The 14,335-nt window shown below is 43.8% G+C and overlaps 1 protein-coding gene across 1 annotated transcript in view; it reads left to right on the top strand.

Annotated features, from left to right (window-relative positions):
• The window catches only part of LOC115578875 (CD209 antigen-like protein E), an 80,406-nt gene extending 66,111 nt beyond the window's left edge, over positions 1-14,295 (top strand). The window contains exons 3-7 of the mRNA XM_030412175.1: positions 11,868-11,957; positions 12,341-12,403; positions 12,688-12,830; positions 13,068-13,189; positions 13,555-14,295. Of these exons, the coding sequence (XP_030268035.1) occupies positions 11,868-11,957; positions 12,341-12,403; positions 12,688-12,830; positions 13,068-13,189; positions 13,555-13,693 (557 nt within the window). The 3' untranslated portion in view covers positions 13,694-14,295. The remainder of the gene's footprint in view (positions 1-11,867; positions 11,958-12,340; positions 12,404-12,687; positions 12,831-13,067; positions 13,190-13,554) is intronic.
• The last annotated feature ends 40 nt before the right edge of the window (positions 14,296-14,335 follow it).

The raw sequence follows: 14,335 nt of genomic DNA, 5'->3' as shown, positions 1-14,335 counted from the left end.
GGCAAGAGTTTGTGTCACTGCTGGACCGCAAGATCTGCGGTCTGGGGAAAGTTTGGGCGCAGCTTGGCTCCACCGGAACAATGAGAGAAGTCAGGGAATGACGGGGGTTCAAAGGTGCGCCTCACTCATGGATACCGGTGTGTGCGTGTGTTTGTTTGTGTGTGTGTGTGTGTATGTGTGTGTGTGTGTGTCACTGCATTCCTCTGTTGATGTGTGTTGACCTTTTCTCTTACTTCTCTCTGTGTTCTGGAAACAACGGGCCTGCAGCAGAAGTTCAAGCCGAGCAGGCCACAAACAAGTGGGACCATTCAAAGAACAAGTACAAAGTAGCTGCAGGTTTGAATGATGACGTGGAAACTAAATGATATTTGTTTTACTCGTGCTAGTTAATAAATACTTTGCTGAGGCCCAGTACTGCTACTGGTCCTGGTTTGTCTTTATGGAGGACAACAACATGTGTGAACGAGCAGTACCAGCAGAGGGCGACAGTGATGGAATTTACTCATATAAAGTACTAGAAAGTCTGTGCATAAAATATGTAAAAGCACAAGAAGACCAAAAAACTAAATTCTTCTTTGAAATATGGAAAATTATATTTCATTATGCACAGGAAAATAGGGAGTTGGTCTTTAGTTTAAAGAACAATGAGATGTTTGTGTTTCTTACTCTGTTCTGTTCTAACCTAATATCTCAGTCACTTTGGAAAAAGACCAGCTGCAGACCAGATCAGCAAACTGAGCAACAACTACACCAAACTACAGGAAACAGTTTCAGGTAAAAAAAAAAAAAAAAAAAAAGGAAATACCAAATATACAGGATCAAATTCTCTGCAAAATGTTTGTATTATCTCACTGATAATCTATTTCACACATTACAGTCAACAACAATCAGCTGAAGAATAGTTATGAAACTCTGAGTAAAAATCACAGTCAGTTACAGGAAGCGGTCAAGAAGCTAAAGGATGAAATTAAAGGTGAGAAATATTTAAAATGTGCCACTGTAATGTCAATGTACATGATATTACTTGACTGTGCTTCAACTGTTCATCTATTCTTGTGTTTCTCAAAACACTACAGTCAACAACAGTCAGTTACAGAATGAGTTTGAAATATCACACCAGCGTGTCCTGGGTCTTCCTTGGGGTCTCCTTCCGGAGGGACATGCCAGGAACACCTCCCAAGGGAGGCGTCCCGGGGGCATCCGAAACAGATGCCCGAGCCACCTCAACTGGCTCCTCTCAATGTGGAGGAGCAGCGGCTCTACTCTGAGCTCCTCCCGGGTGACAGAGCTCTTCACCCTATCTCTAAGGGAGCGCCCTGCCACCCTGCGGAGGAAACTCATTTCGGCCGCTTGTATCCGGGATCTTATTCTTTCGGTCATGACCCAAAGTTCATGGCCATAGGTGAGGGTCGGAACCTAGATTGACTGGTAAATCGAGAGCTTCGCCTTTCGGCTCAGCTCTCTCTTCACCACGACAGACCGATACAAAGACCGCATTACTGCGGCCGCTGCACCGATCCGTCTGTCAATCTCACGCTCCATCCTTCCCTCACTCGTGAACAAGACCCCAAGATACTTAAACTCCTCCACTTGAGGCAGGAACTCTCCTCCCACCTGGAGGGAGCAGGCCACCTTTTTCCGGTCGAGAACCATGGCCTCGGATTTGGAGGTGCTGATTCTCATCCCAGCCGCTTCACACTCGGCTGCAAACCGCCCCAGGACATGCTGGAGGTCCCGGCTCGAAGGAGCCAACAAGACCACATCATCTGCGAAAAGCAGAGATGAGATCCATTGGCTCCCGAACCAGATCCCCTCCGGCCTGTGGCTGCACCTAGAAATTCTGTCCATAAAAGTAATGGACAGAACCGGTGACAAAGGGCAGCCCTGCCGGAGTCCAACATGCACTGGGAACAGATCTGACTTACTGCCGGCAATGCGAACCAAGCTCCTGCTCCGGCAGTACAGGGACCGTACGGCCCTTAACAGAGGGCCCCCGACCCCGTACTCCCGGAGCACCCCCCACAGTATGCCAAGAGGGACACGGTCGAATGCCTTCTCCAAGTCCACAAAACACATGTGGACTGGTTGGGCAAACTCCCATGAACCCTCGAGCACCCTGCGGAGGGTATAGAGCTGGTCCAGTGTTCCACGGCCAGGACGAAAACCGCATTGTTCCTCCTGGATCCGAGGTTCGACTATCGGCCGAATTCTCCTCTCCAGTACCCTGGAATAGACTTTCCCGAGGAGGCTGAGGAGTGTGATCCCCCGATAGTTGGAACACACCCCCTTTTTAAATAGGGGGACCACCACCCCGGTCTGCCAGTCCAGAGGCACTGTCCCCGACTGCCACGCGATGCTGCAGAGACGTGTCAGCCAAAACAGCCCCACAACATCCAGAGACTTGAGGTACTCAGGGCGGATCTCATCCACCCCCGGTGCTTTGCCACTGAGGAGCTTACGGACTACCTCAGTGACTTCGGCTTGGGTGATGGATGGGTTAACCTCTGAGTCCCCAGCCTCTGCTTCCTCTATGGAAGGCGTGTCAGTGGAAGTATTCCTTCCACCGCCCGACGATGTCCCCAGTCGAGGTCAACAGCTCCCCACCTCCACTGTAAACAGTGTTGGTGGAGGACTGCTTCCCCCTCCTGAGGCGCCGGATGGTTTGCCAGAATTTCTTCGAGGCCGACCGGTAGTCCTCCTCCATGGCCTCCCCGAACTCTTCCCAGACCCGAGTTTTTGCTTCCGAGACTGCCCGTGCTGCCGCACGCTTGGCCTGCCGGTACCCGTCAGCTGCCTCAGGAGTCCCCCAGGCCAGCCAGGCCCGGTAGGACTCCTTCTTCAGCTTGACAGCAACCCTTACTTCCGGGGTCCACCACCGGGTTCGGGGATTGCCGCCGCGACAGGCACCGGAGACCTTACGGCCACAGCTCCGGACAGCCGCGTCAACAATGGAGGTGGAGAACATGGTCCATTCGGACTCAATGTCCCCAGCCTCCCTCGGGATCTGGTCAAAGCTCTCCCGGAGGTGGGAGTTAAAGATCTCCCTGGCAGAGGGTTCTGCCAGACGTTCCCAGCAGACCCTCCCGATACGTTTGGGTCTGCCAGGTCTGTCCAGCTTCCTCTCCCGCCAGCGGATCCAACTCACCACCAGGTGGTGATCAGTTGACAGCTCAGCCCCTCTCTTCACCCGAGTGTCCAAGACATACGGCCGGAGGTCAAATGACACGACCACAAAGTCGATCATTGATCTCCGGCCTAGGGTGTCCTGGTGCCACGTGCACATATGGACACCCTTATGCTTGAACATGGTGTTCGTTATGGACAAACTGTGACTAGCACAGAAGTCCAGTAACAAAACACCACTCGGGTTCAGATCAGGGAGGCCGTTCCTCCCAATCACACCCCTCCAGGTAACACTGTCATCGCCCACGTAGGCGTTGAAGTCCCCCAGGAGAACGACGGAGTCCCCGGTTGGAGCACTCTCCAGTACCCCTCCCAGAGACTCCAAGAAGGCCGGGTACTCTGCACCGCTGTTCGGCCCATAAGCCGAGACAATGGTGAGAGTCCTATCCCCGACCCGAAGGCGCAGGGAAACGACCCTCTCGTTCACCGGGGAGAACTCCAACACATCGCGGCTGAGCTGGGGGGCTATAAGCAAGCCCACACCAGCTCGCCGCCTCTCGCCGCGGGCAACTCCAGAGTAGAAGAGAGTCCAGCCTCTCTCAAGGAGTTGGGTTCCAGAGCCCAGGCTGTGCGTGGAGGTGAGCCCGACTATTTCTAGCTGGTACCGCTCAACCTCCCACACCAGTTCAGGCTCTTTCCCCCCCAGTGAGGTGACATTCCATGTCCCCATGGCTAAAGTCACCATCCGGGGATTGGGCCGCCGGGGCCCCCGCCCACGACCGCCACCCATATCGCTCTGCACCAGCCCCTTCTGAACCCTCCCGCGAGTGGTGAGCCCACGGGAGGGTGGGCCCACGTTGCTCGTTCGGGCTGCGCCCGGCCGGGTCCCGTGGGCAGAGACCCGGCCGCCGGGCGCTCGCCTGCGAGCCCCAACCCCAGGCCTGGCTCCAGGGTGGGGCCCCGGTGACGCCGATCCGGGCGACGTGCACGTCCTTGGTATTCTTGCTTTCATCAGGGGCGAGTGAACCGATCTTAGTCTGACCCGTCACCTAGGACCTGTTTGCCTTGGGAGACCCTACCAGGGGCATTAAGCCCCGGACAACATAGCTCCTAGGATCATTCAGGTGCTCAAACCCCTCCACCACGATAAGGTGCCGGTTCAAGGAGGAGATCAAGAAACATCTTAAACTAAATAGAGGAAACAAGAAGTTAATTTGACACAGAATGACATGAAATCTATCTTTAAAACACGTGTTTGACATTAAGGGAAGAAGTGTCCTGATGGATGGAAGAGATTTGGATGCAGCTGTTACTTTAGATCCAGTGAGAAGAGAACGTGGTATGAGAGCAGAACTCACTGTCAGAACAAAGGAGCAGATCTGGTGGTCATAAACAACGAAGATGAAAATGTGAGTGTGTTTGTCAATGAGTGTGTGTTAGTAAAAAGCCTCTGACTCAACCGGCTGTGACTCTGTCATCTGGACCTGTTCTCCTGTCAATATTATTTTCATATTTCAGTCTGTGTGTATTTTTAAGATTGTAAGATTGGTTTTGTAGTTTTGTTTGCAATGAAACATTTTAATTATTTATATCTAACAACATTTCTTTACTACAATAGAAAAACTGAATGATGAACAGAGAAATGATTGTTGTCTCTTGTCAAATATCAGAATTTTGTCAGTGAGCTGAACAACATGAATGGAGAGTTCTGGATCGGTCTAAAGACAGAGCCAACAGGAAGAAACCGTTATGAAGTGGGCGGACGGATCACCGCTGACAGAAATGTGAGACATTTTAAAGTTTTAATTCTCATCACATTTCCATCAAAGTAACTGGTTGTCAGAGAAATTAAATGTGAATATTATTAATGTTATCAACTTAAATGAGACACAATGATTGGGAAAGCATCTTTGTCCTCTATCTTGCACTCAGGGCAATTGACTTTGTACACTGGCACTTTTGTAATTCCTATTTTGCATTCGGCGCACATTGGAATTTTCCCTCCACAGACGCACGTCCTTAAATTAGGGAATGAACTTGCGCTCCCGGGGGCAGTTCAGCGAAAAGAGGAGGCGTGTTCCGGCGCAAACATTCACTGGTGCTATTTTACCGTTTCAGAAAACACTTGTGCAGCAGACCAGGAAAAACCTAGTCTAAAGTCAGTGGCGCTTATTCAGATGCAGTATTTTAATGTCCATGCTTGGCCATAATGTAGCGTGTGCTTAACGTGCATACACTTTGCTTCTCTCATCTACGAAGAAGCAGTTCCCGTTTTTGCAAACCATACAAAAAAAAGTTGAAAAGATTTAAACAGAAGAACTAATTCTTTTTCCCTCTGATATGCGACGCGCCCGCCGTAGCCGTGAGGGTCCGGCAGTGGCAATGCGCGATGTGCTCCTAGTGGAGCGGGTGGACGGAGATGGAGTTGGGGGAGGAGGAGGAAGGAGGAAGGGGAACAACAGGAGCAGGTGGTGCGTTTGGAGACTTGAGGCGTTGTGCCTGAGAGGCCGCAGCAACATCACCACCCGGTCAAGACGGGCATTAATACCTTGCTGCATCCCGGACAGTGCGGTCCGGTCTGACAATGCTGCCACGGCGTGTAGTGGGTCTGGATCCTCTGCACCTCGGTGTTTGCGCTGCTCCCTCATCAGCTGGCCGTTGCGCACTGCTCGGCACGTGCGCACTGCTCCCGAGGCCCGGTGCGATGTCCTGGGGATGCCAGCCGTAGAAACAATTGTGGCAATTTCCTCCCACCCCGTTTAACAAAATTAATTTGGATGGATTTCTCCCATCCCCATACAAGGCCACTTCTCGCTCTTTTACGGCCCTGACGAGAACGTCGGTCTCCTCGGCTGTGAACCGCTCCTGGCGTGCGCCTGGCAAATTCGCCATTATAATAGCAATGCGCCATGGAACAAGTGCGCCTGCTTTTGAAGGGAATGTGAGATGACGCTCTGATTGGTTTATTGCACGTTACGCCCAAACCACACCTATGAATAATGTAGCTACTTTAGACCAACCCATTTTAGATTTGCGCTGGGCGCAAGAGTGATTTATCCCGCCGACATAATAGCAACAGCGCCTGAGATCCGCCCACAAAGCTACTTGCGTTTTTCCGTTTGATACTTGCGTTTCAGATCGTTAAGTTAGAGCCCTTTGACTAAAGTGAAACGTATTTGCTCCGCTGGCGTGGCGGAGACGTATCCAGTGGAAATTGGGGTGGAAATCTTCACTTTGTTAAACGTGTTGGAGAACTGTTTTAGTTTCTCTATAAGCCAACACCTATAAATAAAAACAACTAGGGAGAGAGAGAGAGAGAGAGTGTGTGTGTGTGTGTGTGTGTGTGTGTGTGTATGTGTGTGTGTGTGTGAGTGTGTGTGTGTGTGTTTGTGTGTGTGTGTGTGTGTGGGTGTGGGTGTGAAGCAGTCAACCAATGTGTGAATTAGTGTAAGCAGATCTATTAAAAACCCTGAAACTTTGTACCTCCAAACTATTGTTTAAACAAAGAAACAATAGAATTATTCTGTGTGTATTCATAGTTTATCTAAATGTTATCATAAATCTAAAGATAAGACAGTTCTGTTGTCTAGCTGTTATAAAGTCCACAATGTTTTCATAAAGAGTCAAGTGAATGAAAGGGAGGGTATGTGTGATTCTCTGCATGTTGTTACTTCCTGAATTTTTTCAACGGACACCAGACCAATGTTAGACCAAGAAACACTTCCAGCAGCATCAGTACAGTGTACTACGTTATTGTGTTTATCTACAATAGTTAGTGCTGCATATTATATGTACAGCAGCATAGTAACAGATCAGCACAGTGCAGTAAAAGTAAGTGAAGTGCAGCTTCTCTTTAACAGTTTCAGTCCTCTAAAGATGTCGACAGATATTTATGCCAAACCGGATTTATCCAAGAAGGTCAGATACACCAGAAAGGAGGAGTGGCAGGAAAATGAGGTGGATATCTACGAGAGTGCAGACGATATTGGAATACATTATTTTCAGTCACATGACGGTGGTAAGTGAGAAACTATGACAAATCATCATGATAATACTTGGCACGCAGGTGGTCGAGTGGTTAGAGTGCATTCCATATAAGCAGCTGACCCTGGTTTGATTCCAGGCAGAGGTCCTTTGCTGCATGTCACATCCCCCCGTCTGTAACCTGTTTTTTCCTATCTAACTACTGCTTAATTAAGGTAATAAAGGTCTTTCAAATAATAATAATGCTTGTTTTGTCTGATGGTGGGTGTGCCCTTTAAATCATGTAAACTCTTAGTTTAGATCTTTACACAAACCCATTAGCATACATGTTTCTTTCTATAAACCTACATTTTCTGCATGAGACCTTGTGTTTTATGGATATTTCCTTCCAGTAGTTCTTTATTAGGATTATGTTGTGCCTTGTGATTAACATGCACCACAGCTCTCTGAGTAGAGGCCTTTGTTCATGTGTTCTGTTCACGTTCTTTGGTTCCAATTAAGCTCAACTTTCCAGAAGGTGTGTTTCTTTTCAGACACAACATGTATCTAATAGTCAAGGCTTTTTGGCATCATGTCTATTGGTTTTACGTACATTTAACAATCAGACAGCTTTCTCAGATCTGAGGAAGTATCATCTCCAGCTCAGACAGCTTTACAACAGGGTAGTAAGGGAAATGGCACGACAGGAAGAAGAGAAGTGCTGCATGACAAGATCTGTTGAAGATCATTATCAGTACAGAGTCGAGGGTGAGAGAGGCTGAAGAGGTGATGCACAGCTGTAACACACTTTCTGTTGAAGCTCAGCTGTGCAATTCAATGATTATTTATGACTCAACATTTAAGATGAGCTCATGTTTTGGTTTATAAAACAGTGTTTGAGTGATATTTAATATATTTCTAATGTTAGGACTTTAAAACAACTTGTTTAAAGTTGTGCACAGATGTCACCACAGATCAAAACAATGAAACCACAGAGTAAAACGTCTTTGTAGCAGAGGGGAATGATGCTCTCTGTGTGTTTGTCACTTTAGGACCGCAGAATGAGAAACAACCTCCAGCCGTCCAAAGAAAGCGGTTCAGTTCTGCTGTATTCTGTCTTGGAGTGCTGTGCTTTCTGATGCTGACTGCAATCATCCTCCTATCCACATATTGTAATATATAAAAAATACATATACATATACACACACACACACACACACACACACACACATATATATAAATAAATAAATTTAAAAAAACCCATTATATATAAATTAGGGCTCTCAACGACTAAAATATTTAATCGCAATTAATCGCATTATTGTCAATGGTAACAAATGTGCAATTAATCTCAAATCAATCACGTATTTTCAATCTGTTCTAAATGCACCTTAAAGGGATATTTTCACTCTTTTCAACATGGGAGTGAACAACTATGCTTGCTTTATGCAAATGTATGTCATTAGTATTGCAACAATCCAAAACACTGAGAAATACTGTAAAGAATATTCTCCAGAATAACCTCCGTTCTGATACCGCTCTCCACGAGTCTAGGACATGCACAAGTCCACACAGACTCACGTGTGCCTTCAAGGGTTAGCCTACATCTGAGGTCATTCGTTGAGAGATGGAGTTTGTAAAATACTTCGAAAAGCAAGTAGACAGGTCATATCGGTGCAACGTCAGGAATTGCTCCCTCTTTTAAATTTGAGCTAGCGTACAGCGAATTAAATTTTAGGTGAGCGGAGAGCGGTCTTTGAGCAGAGCTGTCTGGTATAATTTTGAGCGGTGGAGCAAAGGAGTGAACACCCGTGTAGGATACTATGGTATGCGGTCCTGACATGGCAGCACCATTAATATATGATGTAGGAGACACTGCTCACACACTACTTTGATATATATATGATTATTAATCACTAGCAATTAATATTACACTCGTTAAAGGGGCACCACCTCCGTGTTTAGTTATTGGAATAATCCGGAGGACATTATTCCAAACACCTAACTGTACCAGTTAGCTTGGACAGTTAGAGTTCATTCAAAATCAATTTATTCAGTCTCAATATTCTGAAGTAGTGAATTCTTTGCACGTATCCATCGGTTTTCCACATTAAAATTAAGTTCCAGACAAAGACAAACGATTATATGTTTATTGACTAAATAATTTGGGTAGAATAAGAGACATGACAATTTTAGACGAACAACAGATAACAGAAAATGTAAAGACTGTAATAAGGAAAGTGATAAAGTTGTGTGACCGTCGGTAGATGGTAAAGTTAAAGGGTCGGGTTTTTATATATTAAATATTACGGGAGTAATCTTTTAATACTAACGAGACCCTACCTCAGCTTTCTTAAGTTCATAGGATAGAGGTTAGAACTTTAGACAGAAGTCAGAACTTTAGACACCACTCATTCTCACGTGTGTGGATCCAGCTGTATGAAGACGTTCAGCCTGTTTTGTCTGGGCGTCAGGAGGCACTGAAGCTTGGTCTCTTTGAGAGTTCTGGGTTGGACCACGGCACAGCGCGTCGGTCCAGTAGCCAGAGGGAAGGCCGGTACTCTGTTGAGGAACTCTTGGTTCGAAGGCCCAGCGGGTTTCCACCTTGGGAGCGCTGGGGGCAGAGTTGATCTCGGCTGGGAGCACACAAAGGCTCTATTTACGGAGACTCCTTGCACGGCTTCTGAGGCAGACGATGAACTGCAACGTTCTTCATCAGATGATTACAGTCTTGAAAAAGACTTTTGTTGGTGGTTTCAAATAGTGGTAGTCAAGTTCTGATTCTGAAACTAATTCAACTTCTTCTGAATCAGGCGGTGATACTTTAACAGTATAAAATCAAAAAGAAAAGAATTTGTCCTATTAAAAACTTGAATAAAAGTGAATACTTAAAGTAGGGATTCAATTCGCTTGTCTTAGCTTGTTGCAAAAATAAAAGTAAAGATTACTTTAAAAATAAAAATAAAATAAAAATGAAAAACAAAGAAGAGAAGAGAAGAGAAGAAGAAGAAGCAGGGGGAGAAGAGGACAGAGAGAGAAGCGTGTCCGGAGAAGAAGAGAAGAGAAGAAGAGCATGAGAAGGGGAGAGTGTCTGTTTTTATGACCTGCAGCAGGGGCTGGCTGACAGTGTCACACCTCCTGTGATCTGAGTTGAGGCTCCCAAAAGTTAATCTAACTATACTATTGGATTTAACATTTTGAAATCGTGTTTTAACCTTCCTAAAACTTCACCATCTTAAAAGTCAAATTTTTGCCTTTGTGAAAAGATGCAACATGATAATGATCATTTGTCATTCAAAAGAATTATAACCTGATTAAGACATGGAGCACTTAAGTATACAACATATGACAATAAAGTATACAACACACAGTAGAACCAAGGACTTATACATATTCCTTGTATTTCTATCTTTAACAAAACATATCAGACATTTAACTGGTAAATGATACAAGTATTACACAAGGAATGATGATCTTCAAATCTCTCCTCCCTCGACAAAGGGGAGGGTGTTTCTGTTGACCTCAAACTTATTGAGTAATAAACTTCATTTGGGCTTCACAAGAACATAAGAAAGATCTGTTGAATGACGTTCTTACTCTATTTAGGGATCCGTTAAATTTAAGAAATTCAGATGTAGTTTATTTGTTATTTAGGACTTTTGGGTGAGAACAGAAGACTGAAAGGGGGAATGGTATGTCAGACCCAGGAACAACAACGGTCATAAATAACAGTTGGACATGTGAGGAGAAGAACACACAGATTAGGTTTCCCATTAAGCCTTCCCCCACTGGAGAATGTTCCAGAGGGAGAGAAACGTAGAGTAAAACATCTTAAATCACCACATCTATGTTAGAAACCAGTCCTTCTTCCTTTTGGTGTGACCAAAGAAAACTCTATCGGGTTTGACCCTGTTTGACCTGAGGAACAGGGGTTCATCTTCTTTGGAGGAAGAGGAACAGACCAGATGTGCTTTAGTCGTTGTAAATTACAAAGAAGATCTCTGGTAATCTGTTTATTGCAAGAAAAACAACATCTTCCCACTCTGTGGAGAGGAGAGGAATTTGCCAGGCCAGGATATGGGGCTTTCAGTCCCAAATGCTGGAAAAAGAAGTTGATTTGGGTTAAAGGTAATCATGGCCAAAATGAGACCACTTTAAGATGCAGAGACAACGCCTTGTGTTCCTACATCGTGGTTTTTGTGGTGATCAAAAACAAGCTATTTTTATTCGACCATCTCTATCAGTGAGTGTGTTGACAACAACAGGTGTTAAAAATGAAACATTTTCTTCAACTTAACCAAACTTTTTTGTGGTTAAGCAGAGCATTAGCACAGCTTGTGATAATACAGACATAGAAAATTCAACCTGAACAAATATTCAACTGAAAGAACAAAAGGAAAACACCATTTTGAATGAAGGGGGGCTTTAAATATACGGCTGCAGCTATTATGATTCCTCAGCAGTCTGAGTTATAACATTCAAGCGTGTACCTTGATGCTGATAGCATGTTGGTCTAATGCTGGTCTGTGTCCCAGGCAGGACAACAACATGTGTGAACGAGCAGTACCAGCAGAGGGCGACAGTGATGGAATTTACTCATATAAAGTTCTAGGAAGTCTGTGCATAGAATATGTAAAAGCACAAGAACACACACAAAAAAAACTCTAATTTGGAATATAGAAAATGATATTTCATTATGCACAGGAAAATAGGTAGTTGGTCTTTAGTATAAAGAAACAATGATATGTTTGTGTTTTTTACTTTGTTCTGGTTCTCACCAGATATCTCAGTCACTTTGGAAAAAGACCAGCTGCAGAACAGATACGACAAACTGAGCAACAACTACACCAAACTACAGGAAACAGTTTCAGGTGAAAAAAAAGTCTCAAACAAAAAAGGAAATACCAAATATACAGGATCAAATTCTCTGCAAAATGTTTATATTATCTCACTGATAATCTATTTCACACATTACACTCAACAACAATCAGCTGCAGAATAGTTATGAAACCCTGAGTAAAAATCACAGTAAGTTACAGGAAGCGGTCAAGAAGCTAAAGGATGAAATTAAAGATGAGAAAAATTTAAATGTGCAACTGTAATGTGAATTTACATGGTATTACTTGACTGTGGTTCAACTTTTAATTATAGCTGTTTCATGTTGTTGACATTTTTTTCAGACAGTCACAAATAAGATATGATCTTAAATAATTTCACATCATCTGACTGTTCATCTATTCTTGTGTTTCTCAAAACATTACAGTCAACAACAGTCAGTTACAGGATGAGTTACAGAAGCTGAAGGACGAAATTGAAGGTGAGAAAAATCTAAAATGTGCAACTGTAATGTGAATTTACATGATATAACTTGACTGTGCTTCATCTTTTTATTATAACTGATTCAAGATGTTGACATTTTTTGAGATCATATTTCAGACCGTCACAAATGAGATATTATATCTTAGTGAAAATACAGAGTTAACAGCCTGAATAGGGAAAGTTGTGATCAAGAAACATCTTAAACTAAATAGAGGAAACAAGAAGTTAATTTGACACAGAATGACATGAAATCTATCTTTAAAACACGTGTTTGACATTAAGGGAAGTGGTGTCCTGATGGATGGAAGAGATTTGGATGCAGCTGTTACTTTAGACCCAATGAGAAGAGAACGTGGACTGACAGCAGAACTGACTGTCAGAACAAAGGAGCAGATCTGGTGGTCATAAACAACAAAGATGAAAATGTGAGTGTGTGTTAGTAAAGAGCCTCTAACTCAACCTGCTGTGACTCTGTCATCTGGACCTGTTCTCCTCTCAATATTATTTTCATATTTCAGACTGTGTGTATTTTAAAGATTGGATTTGTAGTTTTGTTTGCAATGAAACATTTTAATTATTCATATCTAACAACATTTCTTTACTACAATATAAAAACTGAATGATGAACAGAGAAATGATTGTTGTCTCTTGTTAAATACCAGAAATTTGTCAGTGAGCTGAACAACAAGAATGGAGAGTCCTGGATTGGTCTAAAGACAGAATGGTCAACAAGAAGAGGCAGTTATGAATGGAAGTGGGCGGACGGATCACCGCTGACAAAAACGTGAGACATTTTAAAGTTTTTATTTTCATCACATTTCCATAGAATTAACTGGCTGTCACAGAAATTAAATGTGAATATTATTAATATTATCATCTTAAACGAGACACAGTGATTGGGAAACCATCTTTGTGTTTCAAATCAGTGGATCCATGATCTCTTTCTTTTTCTGATTCAGTCCTCAAAATGTTTATCACATGAATCACTGAAAACAGAGAGACAAGATTACTACATATATTAGATGAGTTATTGAAACATTATCATTCATTATTAAAAATTGAGGTAAAATTAAACAACTTATTTCCAATTTTAAATTAATCAGAAGCTTGTACTCTGTTTAAAAGATAAACATTTTCGTTGTGCTACAGCTTCTGGGCAGCACGACAACCAGCAGCATCATGGGACTGGTACGCAGTGTTCTCTAATCAACAAGGACAATGGAGACAAAGTGGATATTATGATAAGAAGTACTGGATCTGTGAGAAACGAGTTTCTTGCATTCTATGATGTCAGAAGTGTGGAGTGTTGAGATCAGCTCTGTAAACTCAGACACATTTACATGTATTGTGTGTGACATGCTCAATAACCTGATCACACACATATTGTTCCTCTGCCTTACATGCTGTATAATCTGACTGGAAGTGATCCAACACAGCTACATGTGTATTACTGACTCTGCAGTCCTGCAGGATCATCACAGTAAAAGCTTGTCTTTACTTTGCTTTAGTTGATTCATAAGTTTGTATTCAGTTCCATCTGTCTGCGTTCAATATGTGAAAATAATACCAAGTTGTGTCTGAGTCCTCTTTGATACAGCAGCTGCTAATGTTCAGTGTGAAGCTTCTACAGGAGAGAGAAACATGCTTGAAGGTTTATGTTTTGCCTCTTTAGACTGTGTAATGTGCTGCTGTCCAATTCCCATGATAATTCCATGATAAGGATCTATTAATCTTAACCAAGGCCCCATTTAAACATTTAAACAGCCCTTGATGTAATTTAACATTGTTCCTTCATTTTGGATCTTTGTTCTGCACTCCTAAACACTGTTTGCATCTCTTGTCTCTCTGTGGGTCACAAGTTGTGCATGTAGCAGAGCGAATTTTAAAAAACAGTCCAGCAGCATCACATTTCCTGTGTCATATACGTATG

Source organism: Sparus aurata, chromosome 3, assembly GCF_900880675.1.
Source record: "Sparus aurata chromosome 3, fSpaAur1.1, whole genome shotgun sequence".
Classification (NCBI taxonomy): domain Eukaryota; kingdom Metazoa; phylum Chordata; class Actinopteri; order Spariformes; family Sparidae; genus Sparus; species Sparus aurata.
The sequence above is the reverse complement of the archived record's forward strand: the minus strand, read 5'-3'. Positions and strand labels throughout refer to the sequence as shown.